This window comes from Gobio gobio (genome assembly GCF_949357685.1).
Source record: "Gobio gobio genome assembly, chromosome: 15".
In the NCBI taxonomy this organism is placed as follows: domain Eukaryota; kingdom Metazoa; phylum Chordata; class Actinopteri; order Cypriniformes; family Gobionidae; genus Gobio; species Gobio gobio.
The window spans coordinates 17,805,321-17,826,006 of record NC_137108.1 but is presented as its reverse complement, the minus strand read 5'-3'; the positions used below and the strand labels follow the sequence as shown (position 1 = coordinate 17,826,006).

Sequence of the window (20,686 nt, the reverse complement as noted above, 5' to 3'; positions counted from 1 at the left end):
CCCCAGAAGGAAATCATTCTGTTGTCAAACTTTAATAAAACATTCTTTAAAAGTCAAATGAAAGACATAGTCAAACAGATGTGGTTGACATTTTTTTCTTTTTCATGTAAAAGACCAAGACCAAATAATGCGCATGACGAAAAGATACTCTTTAAACATTTGCAATAAATACTGTACTGAAGCTTGCTATTTCAGAAAATGAAAAAGTCAGTACCTTTTCAACAGGTTCATTTCCTGTTGATGTGCACAGCATGTCAGAAAGGAACTGTGGTTCAGATGCAAAACAAAGAGAACAATGCAAAGCAGCTAACTCAAAATGTGTTTCAAAATCTGTAGAATGTACATTTCTGTTTAAAACAACTATTTTGGACGTTTAAAAACAGTAGTTGTAGATTCAGTAATCACAGGTTTTGCCACTGCAGTCATTCTTTCAACGGACGTAAAAGCCCAGGTGGGTGTTGCTGTAATTTCTTTTAGAGCTTACATCACTTTTTAATTGGTGGAAGGAACGGCCTGAGTGAATATTACACACTGATTTAGTTTAAAGCAGGTGTGCTCTGCTATTCTCATCAGCTCTGGCTTGTTCAAGTAGGTGTAGCTCCTTGGGATTTTGCAGCAGACAGCAGGAGGCAGGATCATTTCAAGAATACACAGAACTTTCGACGACTGTAATGTCCTTCTTCAGTGTTCTTAGCATTTCTCCTGTATTGCATGCATGGAGAGCGCAAGCTGTCAGAGAACGTCGTGGACGCTTAGTCTTCATGTGGCTTTCCTTTGGCTTTCTTCCTGTGTGATGCCCCGTAATCACGCGACCTGGACTTGCTCACTGGGTAAATCCTGAGGACAGTGAAATGAACATTTTAGGCAGTCCAATGGCTAATAATTCTACCCTTAAAGGGTTAGTTCACCCAAAAATGAAAATTCTGTCATTAATTACTTACGCTCATGTCTTTCGACACCCGTCAGACCTCCGTTCATCTTCGGAACAGAAATGAAGATATTTTAGTTGAAATCTGATGGCTCTGAAAGGCCTCCATTGGCTCAATGGCACGTTACAGTCTCAAGACCCTTAGAAGGTACTAAAGACGTCGTTACAAAGTCCATCTCAGTACAGTGGTTCTAAAATAACTTTATGAATCGGCGACAATAGTTTTTGTGCGCAAAAAAACCCTAAATAACCACTTACATAGTGATGACGATTTCAAAACACGGCCTCATGAAGCTTCGAAGCGTTATGAATCAGCGAGTCGAATCAGCGGTTTGAATCGCCAAATTTCAGCAGTTTGACACGCGATCCGAATCATCATTCGGCTCACTGATTCATAACGCTTCGAAGCCTTTCAGAGCCATCAGATTTCAACTAAAATATCTTCATTTCTGTTCCGAAGATGAACGGAGGTCTGACGGGTGTCGAACGACATGAGGGTAAGTAATTAATGACAGAATTTTCATTTTTGGGTGAACTAACCCTTTAATAAAGACTGGGAAGCTACTTTGTAACTATATCAAGCTAAAAGCTACATACTACCATTCAAAAGTTTGGGGTCTGCATTCATTTGATCAAAAATACAGTAAAATAGTAATATTGTGAAATATTATTACTATTATAAAAATATATATGTTCTCTATTTTAATATATTTCAAAATGCAACCATTACTCCAACCTTCAGCTTCACATGATCCTTCAGAAACCAATAAAATACGCTGATTTGGTGTTCAAGAAATGTCTTGGTTACTGTTGTATCTTGATATCACCTCTGATACTTCAGAAAAGTCCATGGGAATTGGCGAGTAGAATTTGCATGTGCTACTCCCTCGGACATACGGGTATAAATAGAGCTGGCCTGCATCCACTCATTCAGGTTTGTGCTGAGGAGCTGAGAGTGTGTTCTGACTATCCAGAGGGTAGTCCAGTGTTCGGACACCATGTCTCGATCAGGGAACGGAGTGTACAACAGTAATCGAGACGTTCCCTATCTGTCAGTGACTTTGACGTGGTGTTGAAGACTGACATTATGGGTCCCTATGGAAAGCACCACAAAAGCTGAACCGAGTTATGAGGTTATTGCGTTGTGGATGTTGAAAAGCTACCGCATGCTGGATAACAAGTGCACTCGCAACATCTTAACCTACCCAATGCCCCACGAAAGCCGTGTAGTTGTTTGTACCACTCAGGGACCAAAGGACAGTACTTACAATGAGAATAGGTCACTCCAGACTGACTTCCTTGACCTTTTCTGTTCTTCTCTTTTTTTCTTCTTTTTCCTTCTCTTGTCCTATGTCCTATAAAAACCTTTATTCGCATTTATTCATTTGTCTGATTTGTTATTTTGTAAGAAATTCCTATTAGGTTACATCAGGGGTTTTCCCAGGGGTCCTCCAGATGGTTCTAAGGGGTACCCAGAAAATTTCAGAGAATTAAAAGACAAAGCAAAAATGGATAAAGTCTACCGATTATTCTGACGGTTTAATTTCTAAATGTTTCTCTCCTTTCTTGCCGTATACATTGTGAATGTTGTGAATGTTTGCTTTGTATCTTTAGTTTGTTTTTCTCACTATAGTCCCCTTTATCTCGCTCACTGGGGTTGTAAGACAGTTTTCTTAATGCAGGACGTAAGCTGCTTACATTTATTGTGAAAGGTGCTTATACAAACAATTTTGAATTGAAAATGTTCTTCTTCAGGTTTATACATCCAACATTAATAGCCAATTTAAGTTGGGAAACTATGTTGTATTTATAATGTCACACTTACTATTTATCTAACAGTTTAAATATTTTTTCGTACATAAAGATATGGATGGATTTTAGGGAGGGGGTCCCTCATAAAGGTTCATCATATTTGGGGGTCCTTGGCATCATAAAGTTTGAAAACCCCTGGGTTAAATGGCACCAGAATTGCCTTGCACTATATATCCCCTGGTTGCCCCACCATCAAGGGTAGTGAGGGCGGAAGAGCTTCCATGACTTTGTGAGCTCCTCATGCACTTCAAGGAAGAAAGGCAATGGGAGGGGCGGGGGCGGGGGCGGCTGTGAGTCGCGCTCCAAGCTCAGATACCAATCATTCAACCGAGAGTGCTCAGGACAATAAAGAACCCGATACTCTCGGCGGCCCGGGCAAGCATGACCTCTAACTTAGAGTCACACACAGACTGGGTGGGGGCCCAGCCGAGTTTTCCACGCCAGAAGGCATTAGCCCACCCTCTGATGCTGCTATCAACAACATCCTCATGCAACATGTGATGCAATGTCAAACACATACGGGAAATCCAATGGACGCAACGTTCGAGATGAGAAATGGGAGGCCCATGGGGATTGACCCGGAAGAAATGCTCCCGTTGTTGTCCTCATATCGCCCTCAGTGCTAGCCGTCGCGGCCTTGTGCATTGCAGAAGGACCAGCACGGGAAATGGCTGAGATGACTCTCTCTCTAGACAGAAAAGAGAGTCGCGACTGCAACATTGCCATGGTCATGTTGTCGCAGTGAGGACATAAGCCATCCACGAAAGCTTTCTCAGCATGTGTACGACCCAAGCACGTGAGACAACAGATAACAACCACACCCAGAAACACAGGTGGAAAGGCCTCTTTAAAAAAGACAATTTCTGTCTGTTTGCTCTGTAGCTAAAGCGTCCAGGGGAAGTTCTCTGCAGTTATCTGTGCTTGCTCTTTTAGGGAGACCGCTGTGCTGTGCTGTATTTATTTCCAGCAGCCGCTTCTTCTTTAGAGGGGAAATGAGGAAGTGGGGAGTGCCACTTCTCATTGGCCTTTTCTGAAGTATCTGAGGTGATTGGGGCTCCCAAGTATGACCCCTTGTGTCTTCGACACCATGTCGAAGTGACTGACAGAGAGGGAATATTTCTTATTATTATCAATCTTGAAAACAGCTGTGCTGCTTTATATTATTGCGTAAACAGCAATACTTTTTTTAGTATTCTTTGACGAATAGGTTTTCTTTTTTTTTTTTTGTATTTGTAACATAAATGTCCTAACTGTCAGTTTTGGTAAATTTTATGTGTCCTTGTGCAATAATTTCTCAATAAGTATTGCTAATTTAACAATTTAAGCAACTGATGGCAAACTTTTGAATGGTAGTGTACAGTATACAAGTATTCATCTGATGCAATAAATCAAGTTTTTCAATTAAGGTCTCAGCATAAAACCTTTTTGAAAAAAAGAAGGTAATAAAACTTATTGAATTGCTGACTGTTTACTTGTCTTCTGTAACTGTTTTGAGGACTTTTACTTACATGAATTAACCTAGTATTAGTTTTTGCTGAAGTATTAATAATTGTGAAATTTCACTGACATTTAAAATGACTCATATCATGAAATAAGACTTTGATCATATCACCCACCAATAATCGTGTTAAATAATCGTGATTTCAGTATTGAGCAAAATAATCATGATGATGATTTTTGCCATAATCGAGCAGCCCTATTTAACAAAGTGCTAAAAACATAGCAATGAACCACTTGACTACATATTATATATATAAGACTGGAAAATACAGCAGGGGCTAGAAAATAAATCTGTGAATCATTTGATTTAAACCATCCAGACTAAAATGAATCTCCCCAATTCTTCAGAGATAGAGAACAGTTTAGGAGAATGTGTTTTATTAATGCTAAAGAAAGCTACTGGAAAAAAATAGCTTATTAGAGGAAAAGGGGATACTGGATAAAGAAGTGAACTAATGTCAATGAAAATGTAGCTACATTACTAAGATTTGTACTTAGAAGAATACTCAGATGTTACTCCCCGACACTGCAAAGGGCTTTTTGCAGATTTACTTGTTCACATCCTTTTCCACATGAACCAAATGTATGTTTTCCCCACCTGCGCTGATAGAGGTAGATGAGAAAGACCACATCATCTCTGAAGCATGCCAACTGATGGGGTCCAGGGGTTGTTATTATTCCACTGAACACATCACTGATGAACGTGTTCAAGCCCTGGGAAGCAAAAGCAATTCACCATTCAGTAATGATCTTTTTTGGAAAGGGTCTCTTTTATATTGAAATCTTAAGACTTCCTATTAAGCACAAACTTAACAAAAAAACAAAAAAGTAAGATTGATATTCCCCATTTGTACTACAGTTTATGTAGTAGTTTGAACGTAATGATCATTTACCTTATTAAAAGTTCAGCCCCAACATTAAGATCCTTCTGAAGGATATGCAGAGCTGTAGGTGCTACACACAGCCAGGAACATGTCTGATGACCTTTCACACATTTTATATTCTTCTAAGTCTGTGTTTCTCAACTCGAGGGTTGGATCACGGAGTAAAATAAATAAAATAATAATAATAAATCTACTTCAAGGAATACATTTATTTTGAAGACGTGCAACAGCGCTGTTGAAGCAGATGCGGTTTCTTAACCAGTTACGAAATAAAGTCTCTCACCTCAGAAAAACGGACTTTCCGGTCCTTTCAGACATTATACTGTGCTTGCAGTGCACACTCTTCAATTGGACGAGCAAGCAACACCGTTCTTACGTTATCAGTTAGTCAGCCATGAAATTACCATAAAAGTACCAATAAAATATTTAACCGGTACATTGTGTACTGGTAAATCCTATGTAATAGCCTTACATTATACTGTTTATTGTGTACAATTAATGTGTATGTAAAGTGGGATGGTACTTGTGTGTGTGTGTCAGCCATTTCTGAGAAATAAATTTGCTTGGCTCAAATATCAAAAAATCTGGGTTGTGGCTGTCCATGGAAACATGTTGGTCCCATGCCAAAACCAGTTGAGAACCACTGATCTAAATAATACTTCCTCCTCGTTACTTCACAACGAGTGTGCGGGCAAGTCTCTGAACACTAAATAGGTGTCGTTGATGTATTAATATGGGTGCTAGTAATGGGGAGTCGACTCCAAAACAGTCGATTCCTCGACTTCCTCCAGCACAGGAATCGACTTTCGCTGTCGACTACTTTGCTGCGTTTGAAATTGCTCACTCGTGCATAAGAGAGCTGGAGCTGTCGCAGAAACAACATCACAGTCTCACAGTTTTATCCTACATGTAGCTTATTTACAATTAAATAACAGCCAATTACGTTGTAATTATATACACTTTTAACTCTTTGCTAGCGTTGTGGTTTTATATTAATTTGGTTTGCCATGGTAACCTAATTTGTGTTCATAATTATTTAACTTATCTTAATAAAAAAAAAAAAAAAAAAAAACTGCCAACAAGAATAAACACATTAATAAGTGTACCTAATTAGACTAGATATTATTTGTAGTATCTTGAACTCTATCCTATCCAAGCAGATTTTTTTGCATTATTACAAGAGATACAAGAGACAATGCACTCACCTGAACGTTTAGCTGAATTAGATTAATTCATTTTTAACGATAAATTGCCTTCTCTCTCGTTTATTTAACTCTGAAATAATATTCGACCAAAGCTTTTTCTCATGACTTTTCCCTCTTTAAAATGAGGTAGTATTGGCAACAACTAGGAAACGATGGTGACACATTATTTCAAGGTAATGTCATCTCTAAACTGGACCAATTTGCCCAGTCATGCTCAAAGTGTGCTGTTTTAATAAGCTAGTTTTAGGCTTTGTGCCTGAAAAAAAGAATAGCCTTCATTTAGTGGTAATAATGACGGAAATCTTGTATTCGCATATTGCCAACCCTGTTTTGACTTAAAGGGTTAGTGCACCCAAAAATTTTAATTAGCCCATGATTTACTCACCCTCAAGTCATCCTAGGTGTACATGACATTCTTCTTTCAGACGAATACAATCAGAGTTATTTTAAAAATGTCCTGGCTCTCTTCCAAAAAAGAAAAACGTAACTGGTGTGCAATGTCATTAGACTTAGCGTAAGCATTTTGAACTGTGAGAGGTAAATTTTTTTGTAAGTTGAATAGGGAAGGCGATCTGGTGGAAGCTAGATATTTTACTTTATAAAGTTTTAAATATGAATATTTTTCTTACACAAACGTATCGCTTCACTTCAGAAGGCCTTTATTAACCCCCCAGAGCCGTGTGATGCAGTTATATGATGGATGGATGCACTTTTATGGACTTCAAAAACGAAAGTACGTACATGGGAAGAGCCAAGATTTTTTTTATATAACTCAGATTTTATTCGTCTGAAAGAAGAATGTCATATACACCTAGGATGACTTGAGGGTGAGTAAATGTCTAATCATGGGCTAATTTAAATTTTTGGGTGAACTATCCCTTTAAAAAAGCAAATGGAGTAGGAGTCGACGCTGAAAAACACGGAACTGAACACCCCAATGTGTTAATGCATACACAACTTTTAAAAGCTTAAGGTAAATTTTGTGTTTTTACTTTATCTCCTTTAAATTGAGTGTCGTGGTTTTAGAATGCTGTGAACCACAAGTACAACAGTCAAATACGTAAAAATGAAATGAAAAAAAAAACTATGGAAAAGCAGCACAGTGGAATGCAAAAAGCCTTCGATGGCCGCATTTACATTACATGGTTCAAGAGGCCCAAATCCAATTTTTTTCCTCCCATGTGGCACAGATCAGATATGAACCATGAATGTGTAAGCAGGAAAAAACCACATGGATTCTGATATGCTCAGATGTGTTTCAGGCCTCATTCATATGTGGAAATAAATCTGATACGTGCATTTGCCATGTAAGCAGACAGATGGGATATTCCCCTGTCAATGCAAGTCATGCGTCACTGAAAAAGCGATGGTGGCGAATGTGCAACTCAGGCGGACACCAACCGTGATCACATGACTCTTTTCAATGGCGCAATAGAGGAGGACGAAAGCTCAACCCAATGTTTTGCTGACCTTTAAAGATGGTGCGGAATGCAAAAGCTTGTATTAGCACTTCATCTGCCTCCACTGCAAAATCACCCCGTTTTTACTTCCTTTTTCGACCTAAGCTTTTCCGGTTCATTAAGTGCACCTAGGGATGTCAAAAGTACAGGGACTTTTGAAATTTGGAAAATGTGACGATACCAGCATTTCTGTAGTACTGGTACCTACTAATAGGCAGCTGCTTTCAGTCGCTTCTGTGTTTATCTAAGTGCGGGGCTCCAGAATAACTAACCACAAATGACTATTTAGATATGAATTCTGAATGTTCTGCGTGTCTCTGTGTGGGTGAATGGCACAGACGTGCGGTTCTATTTATCACACACACTGAAGCATGTGTGACGCTCGTGGCATTTTCAGCCTCTGCCGTCTATGTGAGGGTTGATCTTTTTATATGTAGACATTATGTAGCCTTCAAATGTTTATATGAATTATTTACTTATAATGCTCACCATCATACATAATATTTTTATCAAATAGTTAAATAAAATAGTAAAATAGTTCCAACAGATTTTGCTTAAAAATTGGTACAGAGAACCGTAAAATTTGAATGGTATTGGTACTGACTACTGGAATTTTGGAATCGTGACGACCCTACGTGTACCTTTGGTTGTTTTGTCAAGTGTGTAGTGTAAATCTAGATATAAGATATGTCACTTTTAGAAGAAGATTGGAGCTCGTTGTCAAAAAAATCGGAACTGGGTATCAAGACCTGCAGTATAAAAATGTGACCTACAGTGGGAAGAACAAGTATTTAATACACTGGCGATTTTGCAGGTTTTCCTACTTACAAAGCATGTAGAGGTCTGTAATTTTTATCATAGGTACACTTCAACTGTGAGAGACAGAATATAAAACAAAAATCCAGAAAATCACATAGTATGATTTTTATTGTATGACATAAGTATTTGATCACCTACCAACCAGAAAGAATTCCGGCTCTCACAGACCTGTTAGTTTTTCTTTAAGAAGCCCTCCTGTTCTCCACTCATTACCTGTATTAACTGCACCTGTTTGAACTCATTAGTTACCTGTATAAAAGACACCTGACCACACACTCAAACAAACAGACTCCAACCTCTCCACAATGGCCAAGACCAGAGAGCTGTGTAAGGACAGCAGGGATAAAATTGTAGACCTGCACAAGGCTGGGATGGACTACAGGACAATAGGCAAGCAGCTTGGTGAGAAGGTAACAACTGTTGGTGTAATTATTCAAAAATGGAAGAAGTTCAAGATGATGGTCAATCTCACCTCATGGGGGAATCAATGATCACGAGGAAGGTGAGGGATCAGCCCAGAACTATACGGCAGGACCTGGTCAATGTCCAGGCCCGTCTGAAGTTTACCATCTGGATGATCCAGAGGAGGAATGGGAGAAGGTCATGTGGTATGATGAGACAAAAATAGAGCTTTTTGGTCTAAACTCCACTCGCCGTGTTTGGAGGAAGAAAAAGGATGAGTAAAACCCCAAGAACACCATCCCAACCGTGAAGCATGGAGGTGGAAACATCATTCTTTGGGGATGCTTTTCTACAAAGGGGACAGGACGACTGCACCATATTGAGGGGAGGATGGATGGGGCCATGTATCGTGAGATCTTGGCCAACAACCTCCTTCCCTCAGTAAGAGCATTGAAGATGGGTCGTGGTTGGGTCTTCCAGCATGACAACGACCCAAAACACACAGCCAGGGCAACTAAGGAGTGGCTCCGTAAGAAACATATCAAGGTCCTGGAGTGGCCTAGCCAGTCTCCAGACCTGAACCCAATAGAAAATCTTTGGAGGGAGCTGAAAGTCCGTATTGCCCAGCGACAGCCCCGAAACCTGAAGGATCTGGAGAAGATCTGTATGGAGGAGAGGGCCAAAATCCCTGCTGCAGTGTGTGCAAACCTGGTCAAGAACTACAGGAAACGTATGATCTCTGTAATTGCAAACAAATGTTTCTGTACCAAATATTAAGTTCTGCTTTTCTGATGTATCAAATACTTATGTCATGCAATAAAATGCAAATTAATTACTTAAAAATCATACAATGTGATTTTCTGGATTTTTGTTTTAGATTCCGTCACTCACAGTTGAAGTGTACCTATGATACAAATTACAGACTTCTACATGCTTTTTAAGTGAGCAAACCTGCAAAAACGGCAGTGTATCAAATACATGTTCTCCCCACTGTATGTGAACAGCCTCTTCGTTTTAATGGTCTTTTAATGGTGAATTGATTTCTCTTTAAATGAACACTGTAACATACCTTATACATCAAGATGGACATCTGCAGGTGAGCCACTGATTTTAACTGTGGAGAAAAGCAAAAGAAACACTTAAGGAACATTCAGTACAGGAAAAAGACAACTGCAGTTGAACTGTATTTTATAGCTGGGCAATACACAAACCTTGTAATTGATGAACAGCTGAGGAACCATTGACAGAAATCCAAACGCATAAACACCTTAATGTTTCAAAAGAAGAGGAACGCTTATTTTGACCTATTTTGTAATAAAGTGTGAATTAACAGTTTTTATTATTAAAGCGCTTACCACTAATAAGGCCATTGGTTATCCAAGAGTACCAACTATTGAGAGTACACAATATAATAAAAACATAAATACATATAATAGTATATTAAATTACAGTGGTGCTAAAAAGTTTGTGAATTTTCTGTATTAATATGACCTATATAGACAGATGCGCAATATAACTCTCTGATATAAATGAGTTGAGCAGGTGTAAGGAGGAAGGGGGCAAAATACTTTCAAGCTGACATATAGAACTGATTCACAGTTATTTGGAAACATTTGGTTCCTGTTATTGCTGCTCAAGGGCGTCACACCAGATAACAGCACAGTGAACAAAGATGTGCACTGCTGGATTATTTCGCTTAATAATTAAGTTAAAATATGCAGTGTTATTTGTTAACTGGATTTCTCTTTATCTAGTAAAGGTTTATATAGCTTACAGGTAGATCCAGTTTCAAAGTAGGTCAAATTTACAGAAGTGTCTTAAGGGTTCACAAACTTTCCAGCACCACTAAATGAGATTATACTTTATTAATGAAAAATGTTACCTTTTATTTTGGAGATACAAGTACGAGTATATGGCCCCACTGATACACAATGGATACATCAGATATGACAAGAACTTCATGGCCTGTACAAGTAATGAGAATGTCCTTGTGAAACTACTTGAACTGTATGATCAGACTAAAGAAAAAAAAGCTGTGTCAAAGAATGGCATGACCAATTCTATAGGAACTCAATAAAACAGGAATTAATAATGATCTAAATGTGAAACGGTTCAAAATTGCTCACACCTTAGAATCATAGTCTTCTGTCGTGCGCTCAAAGTCATCCATTCTTTCATCCTTCAACAAAACAAAATCACAGTGAGTAAGATGTGTAGCATATTCCTCAAAAAGACCATACTGTGCTTACGGAGAATAATTAATAAACACTTACATGAAATGTGGGTGAAAGTGCTAAGACCTTATTCACTTTCCATAACTACAAATTCAAGAACAAACGATAGTAGGGGGAAAGTCATGTTTGGTTTAAACAGAAATAAATGCCAGCGGTCCAAAATGAGCACATTTCATCTATTTTTATACCTCAATTAGAGCCGAGATCCCAGTGGGAAGCAGAATCAGCCAGCTGGATTTCTCTTCTAGTAGATGGAGGAATATTACGATAGTACTGAAACATCTCCACACAACTGCAGGGACAAACGCGATTTTATAGCCATTTTTCCCAATTGCGACAAATTATTTGTGGCTAGTCTTGTCGCACCAACATACAGCAGCTATTTATTCAGTACCTGATCTTCTAGAAATACCAGCTAAACTCTTCTTTTCTTGCCAGAACCTTATGTCATTCTTGAAGGCAAATACCTCAAAAGAGAGCTGCAAAACAGAATATTCCATTATTGGTAAGATAATAATAATAATAAACCGATTAAGTACATCAAAATATGTATCTTTATAAAGCATTTTTACATGGAATGCAGGCACTAGAATGGACAAAGCCAAGATGTGCAGCCCACTGTCAACAAACATGCCTTTAATTTCATCAAGATTCTGCTCTGAAAATCCTGCAAGGAGGAAAGTAGAAAAAGAAACGTATGATTAATGCATGATTTGATGCATTATGATTTGATGCCATGCATTGTATGTCACTCACCAAAATGTTTGAGTGAGTATATGACAGCTTGTATGTGGATCCATATTCTGAATTTGCGCAAGGTAATGGTGTCGTATGATATTGTCAGCGGGACTGCTTTTGTGGTGCTGTTTATCTCCTGTGTAATTTAACATGTAAACGTGCGTTCATAAATCAAAGGCATTTAAATTGGCATTTTTCAATTTTATATAGAATCTCAGAATTTTTACATACAATTAAGTCCTTGAATCGGCTTCTTAGCTCGTCAACCAGTAAAAGAGGCAGATACAATTTCTTTTTTTCTTTTTTTCCATCTTCAACTCTGAGGAAATATAACGAAAGTAAAACAAACAGTTTTGGATATCCAGAGGCCTGTTGCATGAAGCTAGCTGAACAAACTCTGAGTTTCAGAGTAAGTTTAGAGTTGACAAATCCAGATAAATCCAACCTGGTTTAGATCAAGTTCAACGGTTCAAAGCTTGGTATAAACATTCTGTGTCAACTCGGGTTTAATCCAGAGTTTAATCCACAGCCAATCACAGTGTCCGTTTGATTCACTTCTCTTCTGAAGATTGAGAGATCGTTTCGAAAATTATCATGATTTTAAATGCGTTTACAAAGCAGGAAAAAAACACTGCTGCTGCAGCGAAAGTTTGAGAAGGTAGCTGAAAGAATATCTGACTATATCAATGAGTGATGTGAATCAAATAAATATGCCTAATAATAATAATAGGTTCACAAAGAGCTCAAATGAATACACGTTGTTTAAAGGAATTATGAATGCATGTATTATATTTATATTAATATTTGGCTACTTGTCAATTATATATGCATATTCAATAATTATATGAATTTATTGTATGAATTATAAAGTAATTATAATTCATATAGCCTAATATAAATAAATAATTAGCACCAAAAGATGAGCAATTTTGTCTCTAAAGTTTTCACTATAAACTGCTTTAATTTGGAACAAGAGATACAGGTGGTGTGGCTTTATTGCATCTTTACTTGCAGCTGATTGGTCCAGTTTGGGTTTGCGATCTCTAATCCAGAAGAAAGCCTGCTCCAGAGCAGGCTAGCCGTGTAGTGTAAGTTACTATGGTGATAAACACTGTTAAAAACCAATCCAATAAAAACTCGAACTTATCTTGGTAGCAACTAAAACCAGCTTTGTGCAACAGGCCACAGGGGCCTGTACCATGAAGCCGGTTTAGGTGGCTAGCTAGGTTTGTTTCAGTTTAGTTTGCGCCAACCCTGGGTTTTAGGGACCATGAAAGTGGTTTGGATTTTAGCAGTGTTCATCGCCATTGTAACTTGCGCACCACGGCTAACCTGCTCCGGGGCAGGTTATGTTCTGCATAAGAGATCTCAAACTGAAATTGGACCAATCAGCTGTGAGCAGAGTGACACATCTCTGACTAAAGTCAAAGTCAGAGTTTCTCCAAATTAAAGGTCACTTCATAGCAACTGATTTTTAAAGACAATATCGTCGGGCTTTCAGCAAAGCCTATTTATAATAATAATTTTGTATGATTTAGATATTATGTAATTATCATACCCGTAATCCATTACACAAACAGTTTTAGTTGATCAATTATTATTATGCACTTAGGTTAAATTAATATAAATATAGACTATAAAGGTAATATAAATAAGCTTAGGATCAAAAATTACTACATGTAGTTTTTTTGTTAAAAATGTGATTACTAAATGTTACTGATGCTACTGATGTTACACCTAAACTCATGATCAAAGCTGACAGAGAAGGTTCATGCTCAGTGAATTACACTCATTCACTGCTATAGAAGAAGAAGAAGAAGAATTGGCTAAACTCGTTAAATCATCAAAATCAACAACATGTATGCTCGACCCTACACCGACTAGGCTATTAAAAGAGATGCTGATTAAAAAAGTGGATGTCTAGTAATTTCCTGCAACTTAATTCAGAAAAAACTCCACAAGTAGTAACCTAGAATACTGTCTAACACTTGATGGCTGCTCTGTCAAGTCCTCGTCGTCAGTTAGGAACCTGGGTGTGCTCTTTGATACCAATCTTTCATTTGAAAGCCATGTTTCTAGCATCTGTAAAACTGCATTCTACCATCTTAAAAATATATCTAAATCACGACACATGCTTTCAATACAAAATGCTGAACAGTTAGTTCATGCGTTCATGACCTCAAGGCTAGATTATTGTAATGCTCTACTGGGTGGTTGCCCTGCTCGCTTAATAAACAAACTCCAGCTTGCTCAGTTGGGGACACTAAATTTCCAACTAAATATTCAAAAAAAAATTCAACTAAATTACTGATCTGCCTGTATTGTCACTATATGATAATTGAAATGAGCTGGATAACATCACCATTTTCTCCAGAGCGGCTGTACAGCCGATTCAAATTCTGTTGCATTATTTTTCTGTTTAACACTGTGAAGCTGCTTTTAAAACAATCGGCATTGTAAAAAGCGCTATATAAATAAAGGGGACTTGACTTGACTCCGCATCATGGTACCTACAAAGCCTGATTGGATTGGTTTGGTTTTGTCAACTCGAAACTAATCCTGTAACCCTGAGTTTGTTCAACTACCATCATGGTACGGGCCCCAGGTAAGACATTCGACACAGACACACATGATCAAGGTTTCAGAAAATAACTCACATTTTCATATAGCGCCGAAGGTCGCTGGGCACCGCAGCACTGTTGAAGGTGAAATCCTCATTCATTACGTTCAAGGTAAGTCGTGATCTCCAGTAAGAAACAATCTGCTGCCGCTCTGGTGCCTTTACACAGGAAAGTATCCACATTCAAGTTATCTGTCATGATGCATTTGCACACAAAAAAACCCAAACTTTTTTTAATTTAGTCAACTAAACGTAATTGACTGGTTTTAATCAGCTGAGATTTTTTACTGCATATGAAGGGATTTGTAGTAGAGTTTATTAATTTAGTGCATATGTTTTTCATGGACTGATAAAGTAATATAATATTTTGCTGGACTGTACAAATAAAGTTGAGAAACTTTGGATGATGCTCTTATGCAGGGTTGCATGTTTATTACTTATACTTTTCCTAAAAGTATCTTTAGCCAACTATGGATGTCATTATACAGCTCTACAGCTGAGGTTAGAAGCATAGTTTCTCTGGACTTAATAAATCCTTTTCCTGAGCAAAACAAGCAAGTTGACATTCAGTACAATCAATCAAATTTCATCTACGCCTTTTAGTTTGTCGAGAGATTGAAGTGTGCATGTGTGTACGGGCTCTAGTACGTAAGGAGTATATTGTCACTTTAAAGGGGCTATATGCAACTTTTTCCCCAAAATAAACGTAACAATAGCCTTTTTATTTTACCATTTATGACTCAAACATCTCCTGATGAGCATACTGACACCTTGTCCGCTCACAGTGGGTGCACCTATAAGCCTGTATCCTATTTTTCCTATTTTCTGTCGGGTCGTTTTTTTCCCGCGCTGTCTGCGGATGTGACGTCACCACCGCTGCGAAAGCGAGCAGAAAATAAGAGCAGTTCTGTTTTTTGGCCACAGGTGTCAGTCGCGAGTTTAAATTTCAGAAAAACGCATATAGCCCCTTTAACCATATTTCAAAGATATCAGAAGTCATCATGAAAATACATATACATATGTACTTAAGGTTTACTTAAAGGGATAGTTCACCCAAAAATGAAAATTAGCCCATAATTTACTCACCCTCAAGTCATCCTAGGTGTATATGACATTCTTCTTTCAGACTAATAAAATCTGAGTTATATTACAAAAGTCCAGGCTAATCCATGCTTTAGAATTGGATTAATAGTTGCTCTGTTTTTGAAGTCCATAAAAAGTGTATCTGCCCATCAAACAACGTGCTCCACGCGGCTCTGGGGTGTTAATAAAGGCCTTCTGAAGCGAATCGATGCGTTTGTAAGAAAAATATCCATATTTAAAAGTTTATGAAGTAAACTTTCGGCCAGCCGCCTTCCCTGTTCAATTTACGGAAAAATTGTTGAAAGTTCCCCTGCCGATCGAAAGACTAACGCGACCAGGTCCGCTCGTCATGAGTCACGTACGCATCTTGAGTTTCACTTTCAACATTCAACACTTTTCCACGGAAGGCGGTTGGCCGAAAGTTTACCTGATACATTTTTAAATATGGATATTTTTCTTACACAAGATTCGCTTCAGAAGGCATTTATTAACACCCCTGAGCCGCGTGGAGCACGTTATTTGACGGACAGATGCACTTTTTATGGACTTCAAAAACTGAGCAACTATTAATCAAATTCTAATGCTTGGATTAGCCTGGACTTTTTTAATATAACTCCGATTTTATTTGTCTGGAAGAAGAATGTCATATACACCTAGGATAACTTGAGGGTGAGTAAATTATGGGCTAATTTAAATTTTTGGGTGAACTATCCCTTTAAGTGGGTGAAAAAGCAGACCTTCGTTCATCTTTCAGACCACAAATTAAGATATTTTTGATAATAGACCCATAGTCTGCAACGTTATTACCATTTTCAAGCTCTAGAAGGCCAGTAAAGACATGGTTAAAATCGTCCATGTGACTACAGTGGTTCAACCTTAATTTTATGAAGCGATGAGAATATTTTTTGTGCGAAATTTAAAACAAAAAAAGACTTTATTGAACAATAAGATCTTCCGTGTCAGTCTCTGACACTGTTCACTTGAGCACCATGAAGCATGCGTGTGATGCTGACAGGAGCCGGCTAATAGTGAGCCGCCGTTCTGACGTAGAACCCGGAAGCACTGCACTGTGTTTACAATGTGAACAGCGTCAGAGACCGACACGGAAGAGAAGAGATTGTTGAATAAAGTCGTTCTTTTAGTTTGTTTGTTTTACCACACAAAAAGTATTCTCGTCACTTCATAACCTTAAGGTTGTACCACTGGAGTCACATGGACTATTGTAATGATGTCTTTACTACCTTTCTGGGCCTTGAAAGTGGTATTAACATTACAGTCTATGGGGGGTCAGAGAGCTCTCGGATTTTATCAAAAATATCTTAATTTGTGTTCAGAAGACGAACAAAGGTCTTACAGGTTTGGAACGACATGATAGCGAGTAATTAATGACATAATTTTTAGTTTTGGCCGAACGAACCCTTTAAGATTTGGAGGAATTCAAGTACTTTGAACTTGTATGGATACAACAATGATAAAGACTGCTGAAAAAGTGCGGGCAGTAATAATTGGCAACAATACCTCACGGTTTGTGCTGGTGCCAGACTGAAGAAGGATCATCTGAGAGGTGAGACGGGCCACAAGCCGAACATGTCTGCTGTCTTTCCAAGGTATAACTCCACTCTTGTGCACAAACACCACGGCATGGACGGTCCCATTCGCATGGGTCATCTCAGGAACTGCGACACTCACCTTCCTTTAATCACAAAACATTGTATGCTATCTGAGGAACCAAACAATGCAGTTTCAGTATTTGCATACAATAAAAATGGTCAAAATCACATTAAAGTAAAAGTTTCTCAAATTGTATCGATTTCTCACTAGATCACCAGTTCTGAGCCACTGTGTACTTCCTGTAACTAAATGGTAAATAAGATTGTCATCTAGCCCTCCCAAAAATGTACTGTGGTGATTCTATGGTAGTAAATCCTATGGTCCTCGGATTTGGAATGCCCTCCCCGACCATCTGAGGGCACCTCAAACTACTGAGACTTTTAAAAAAGGACTAAAAACATTTCTTTTTAGGAGAACTTATGACTTTTAACTATTCAATCTATTAGTATTTTATCCTTCTTAAATGATCTTAACTGTAGCACTTTGTTCCAAATGTAAAGTGCAGTACAAATAAAATGTATTATTATTATTATTATGGTATCACATGGTAAATACCATGCTCCTTTGATATATATACTGGTCGCTAAAACCACACTTAAAAAAATCTGTCATTTAAATGTCATTAAATTATTATTAAAATCAAACCAAGTGGCATTTGCAAGGAAATGTAACATTTTATTTACACTGAACAAAATTATAAACGCAACACTTTTGTTTTTTTGAGCTGAACTCAAAGATCTAAGACTTTTTCTACGTACACAAAAGGCCCATTTCTCTCAAATATTGTTCACAAATATGTCTAAATCTGTGTTAGTGAGCACCATTTTGCAAGGATCGGTCCACCCCATTTCTAGTTCCTGGTGTTTATTAAATGTTCTTTCATTGTTCATCTGCGTCAAACATCTTTGTCTGGATTATCAAGTAAAGCCAGTGCGTGAGATGAGAAATTTGATTTATTTTTTGTTTCAATTCTCTCATGTAATTTGGCAAAGTGGTGAGTCATGGCCTGACCTATCTTTGCTTGCAAAGACTAAGCCTATGATGGATGCTCCTTTTATAGCCCATTCACGATACCCACACCTACTAATCCACATGCTAACTGCGGACTGTAACAAAACAGGATATTCTGTCATCTTTTTCCCTTTTATTTTGGGTCTGTCCCAACTATTTTGGAGTGCGTAGCAGCCATCAAAATCGAAAAAATTTATTTATATTTACAAAATACTAATTTGGCCAAGGAAACATTGGATTTTTTTGTCTTTGTACTTTTGTCAGTTAAATAGAGGTTAAATGAACAAATCACATATTCTTGATTTTATTGCATTTTACAAAATGTCCCAATCCCAACTTTTCTGGAATTAGGTTTTAATATAATAATGAATAAAATGTCACTTAAGTCTTAATGTCTTAAAAGAACGCTCCACTTTTTTTGAAAATAGGCTCATTTTCCAACTCCCCTAGAGTTAAACAGTTGCGTTTTACCGTTTTCAAATCCATTCAGCCGATCTCCGGGTCATTAAGCATAGCTTAGCATAGATCATTGAATCTGATTAGACCATTAGCATCTCGCTCAAAAATGACCAAAGACTTATTTTTCCTATTTAAAACTTGACTCTTCTGTAGTTACATCATGTACTAAGACCGACGGAAAATGAAAAGTTGCGATTTTCTAGGGTGATATGGCAAGGAACTATATTCTCATTCCTGCGTAATAATCAAGGAACTTTGCTGGCGTATCATGGGTGCAGTGGCGCAATGATATTACGCAGCGCCTGAAAATAGGCTAACTTCCATCAACATAACCAACGTGACAACCTGCTTGCACAGGGAGCGTGCTGGGGACAATTTTCAGGCGCTGCGTAATATCATTGCGCCACTGCACCCATGGTATAGGAGCAAAGTTAGTACATGATGTAACTACAGAAAAGCCAAGTTTTAAATAGGAAAAATATCGCAAGTCTTTGGTCATTTTTGAGCAAGAGACTAACGGTCCAATCAGATTTAATGATCTATGCTAAGCTATGTGCTAAGTGCTACCGCCAGACCCGGAGATCGGCAGAAAGGATTCGAAAACGGTAAAACTCAACTGTTTAACTCTAGGGGAGTTCGAAAATTAGCCTATTTTCAAAAAAAGTGGAGTGTTCCTTTAAGTACATTTTAAAAAAGTGCACTTTGTAATGTCACTTTAAAAAGTACGTTTTGAATCATTATGTTTTAATAATCTTTTGTAATGCTTTAAAGGACACTTCTTTTAATGTGTTGTTGACTAACATACTAAAGCAGATTTAAAATACTTGATTATGATTTTAACTGTAATGTGCTATTCAATATTGCTTTTTTTAAGTTAATATATTTTAGATGTAGGCTACTTAATTGCAACTTCATTACAAATAGGCTATTTAAATAAATGTCATACAAGTTTATAATAAATCCTTTTCGGTAAATTCAGCAGTACTCTTTAAACAATATTTCAAAGACAACATTATGAAATTATATTACATATTATCTAAACGGGACAAAAAGCACTCTCAAGTTCAGCTGCGTTTAATACAATACCTTTTAGTTTAATTGCAATTAACATGTTCGAAAATAAATACTCTTCTTAAAAGTATGTTAAACTGTAGTTCTTTTTCACACGGGAGGCAAATTACAAAAGGTCAGCTTGCCTTTCAAACTTGGCGTTCATGTCAAATCTGTCCACTTTGAAGAGCAGGTTGTGTCCAGCTTCATCACTGGGGTCCAGAGTCGAATAGATACTAAGCTGTTGAGAGATTACACGCAACAGTAACCTTTTGAAGAAACGGGCTACTTACAATACATTTGACAAAGACAGTTCAATGATATCTTCTCACCTGAAGTCGAGGCTTGACAGTGAGATAAGATGTAACGCAGCTGTCCCCTTTGGCGCTGTCACAGGGTTTGGTGTGAATGAAGCCGTATATGGCCCAGCACGTATGGAGGACATACACCACCAACACCCCACATATCACTTTAGTGTAAGACATCTTGAACTGAGAGCCATTTTTGGGCTTAGAATAGCACGACGGGAACATCGTAACGCCACGCCGAGTCGTTATTGCAAAGGGGACGAATACAGAACAAAAAGCTTTCAGCGATTCCCCTTAGCTGGCAAAGCACAGCATCACTTGCCTCGTTCATTCATCATTGCGCGCTCGCGGAGGGGAAATTATGTCTCTATTCCAGGCGCTGGAAAAGCATCAGTGCAGCAGCGAGTTGATGTTTCAGTGAATGACAGAAGGGCCTAAAATCACCAGAGCACAGAGACTGGAGCGGAGATATTCATTTACATCAAATTCCCCGAACATACAAACGCATGATCTCATGGACGACCAGCATCTTGGAATACAGTATTTGTGGGCAGGTTTGAGT

General features: G+C 38.0%; 1 protein-coding gene across 1 annotated transcript; it reads right to left on the bottom strand.

The window, feature by feature from the left end:
* Positions 1-14: 14 nt before the first annotated feature.
* Positions 15-20,686, bottom strand: LOC307138151 (lipid scramblase CLPTM1L-like). Its single transcript, XM_079836313.1, has 17 exons — positions 20,149-20,686; positions 19,963-20,057; positions 17,204-17,378; positions 14,640-14,761; positions 12,214-12,301; positions 12,001-12,118; positions 11,817-11,911; positions 11,639-11,723; positions 11,433-11,536; positions 11,284-11,328; positions 11,139-11,189; positions 10,893-10,975; positions 10,366-10,400; positions 10,222-10,277; positions 10,080-10,124; positions 4,839-4,954; positions 15-837 (listed from the first exon to the last, which is right to left on the bottom strand). The coding sequence occupies exons 1-17, from the start codon at positions 20,347-20,349 to the stop codon at positions 753-755; spliced, it is 1,599 nt and encodes a 532-aa protein (XP_079692439.1). The 5' UTR covers positions 20,350-20,686; the 3' UTR covers positions 15-752.

Excerpts from the sequence above, each read along its gene's own strand:
- LOC307138151 (XM_079836313.1), bottom strand. The coding sequence starts at position 20,349 with ATGTTCCCGTCGTGCTATTCTAAGCCCAAAAATGGCTCTCAGTTCAAG. Across the intron at positions 20,058-20,148 it reads CTGTCAAGCCTCGACTTCAG|CTTAGTATCTATTCGACTCT; the intron begins GTGAGAAGATAT and ends ATCTCTCAACAG. Across the intron at positions 11,537-11,638 it reads TGGTATTTCTAGAAGATCAG|TTGTGTGGAGATGTTTCAGT; the intron begins GTACTGAATAAA and ends TTGTCCCTGCAG.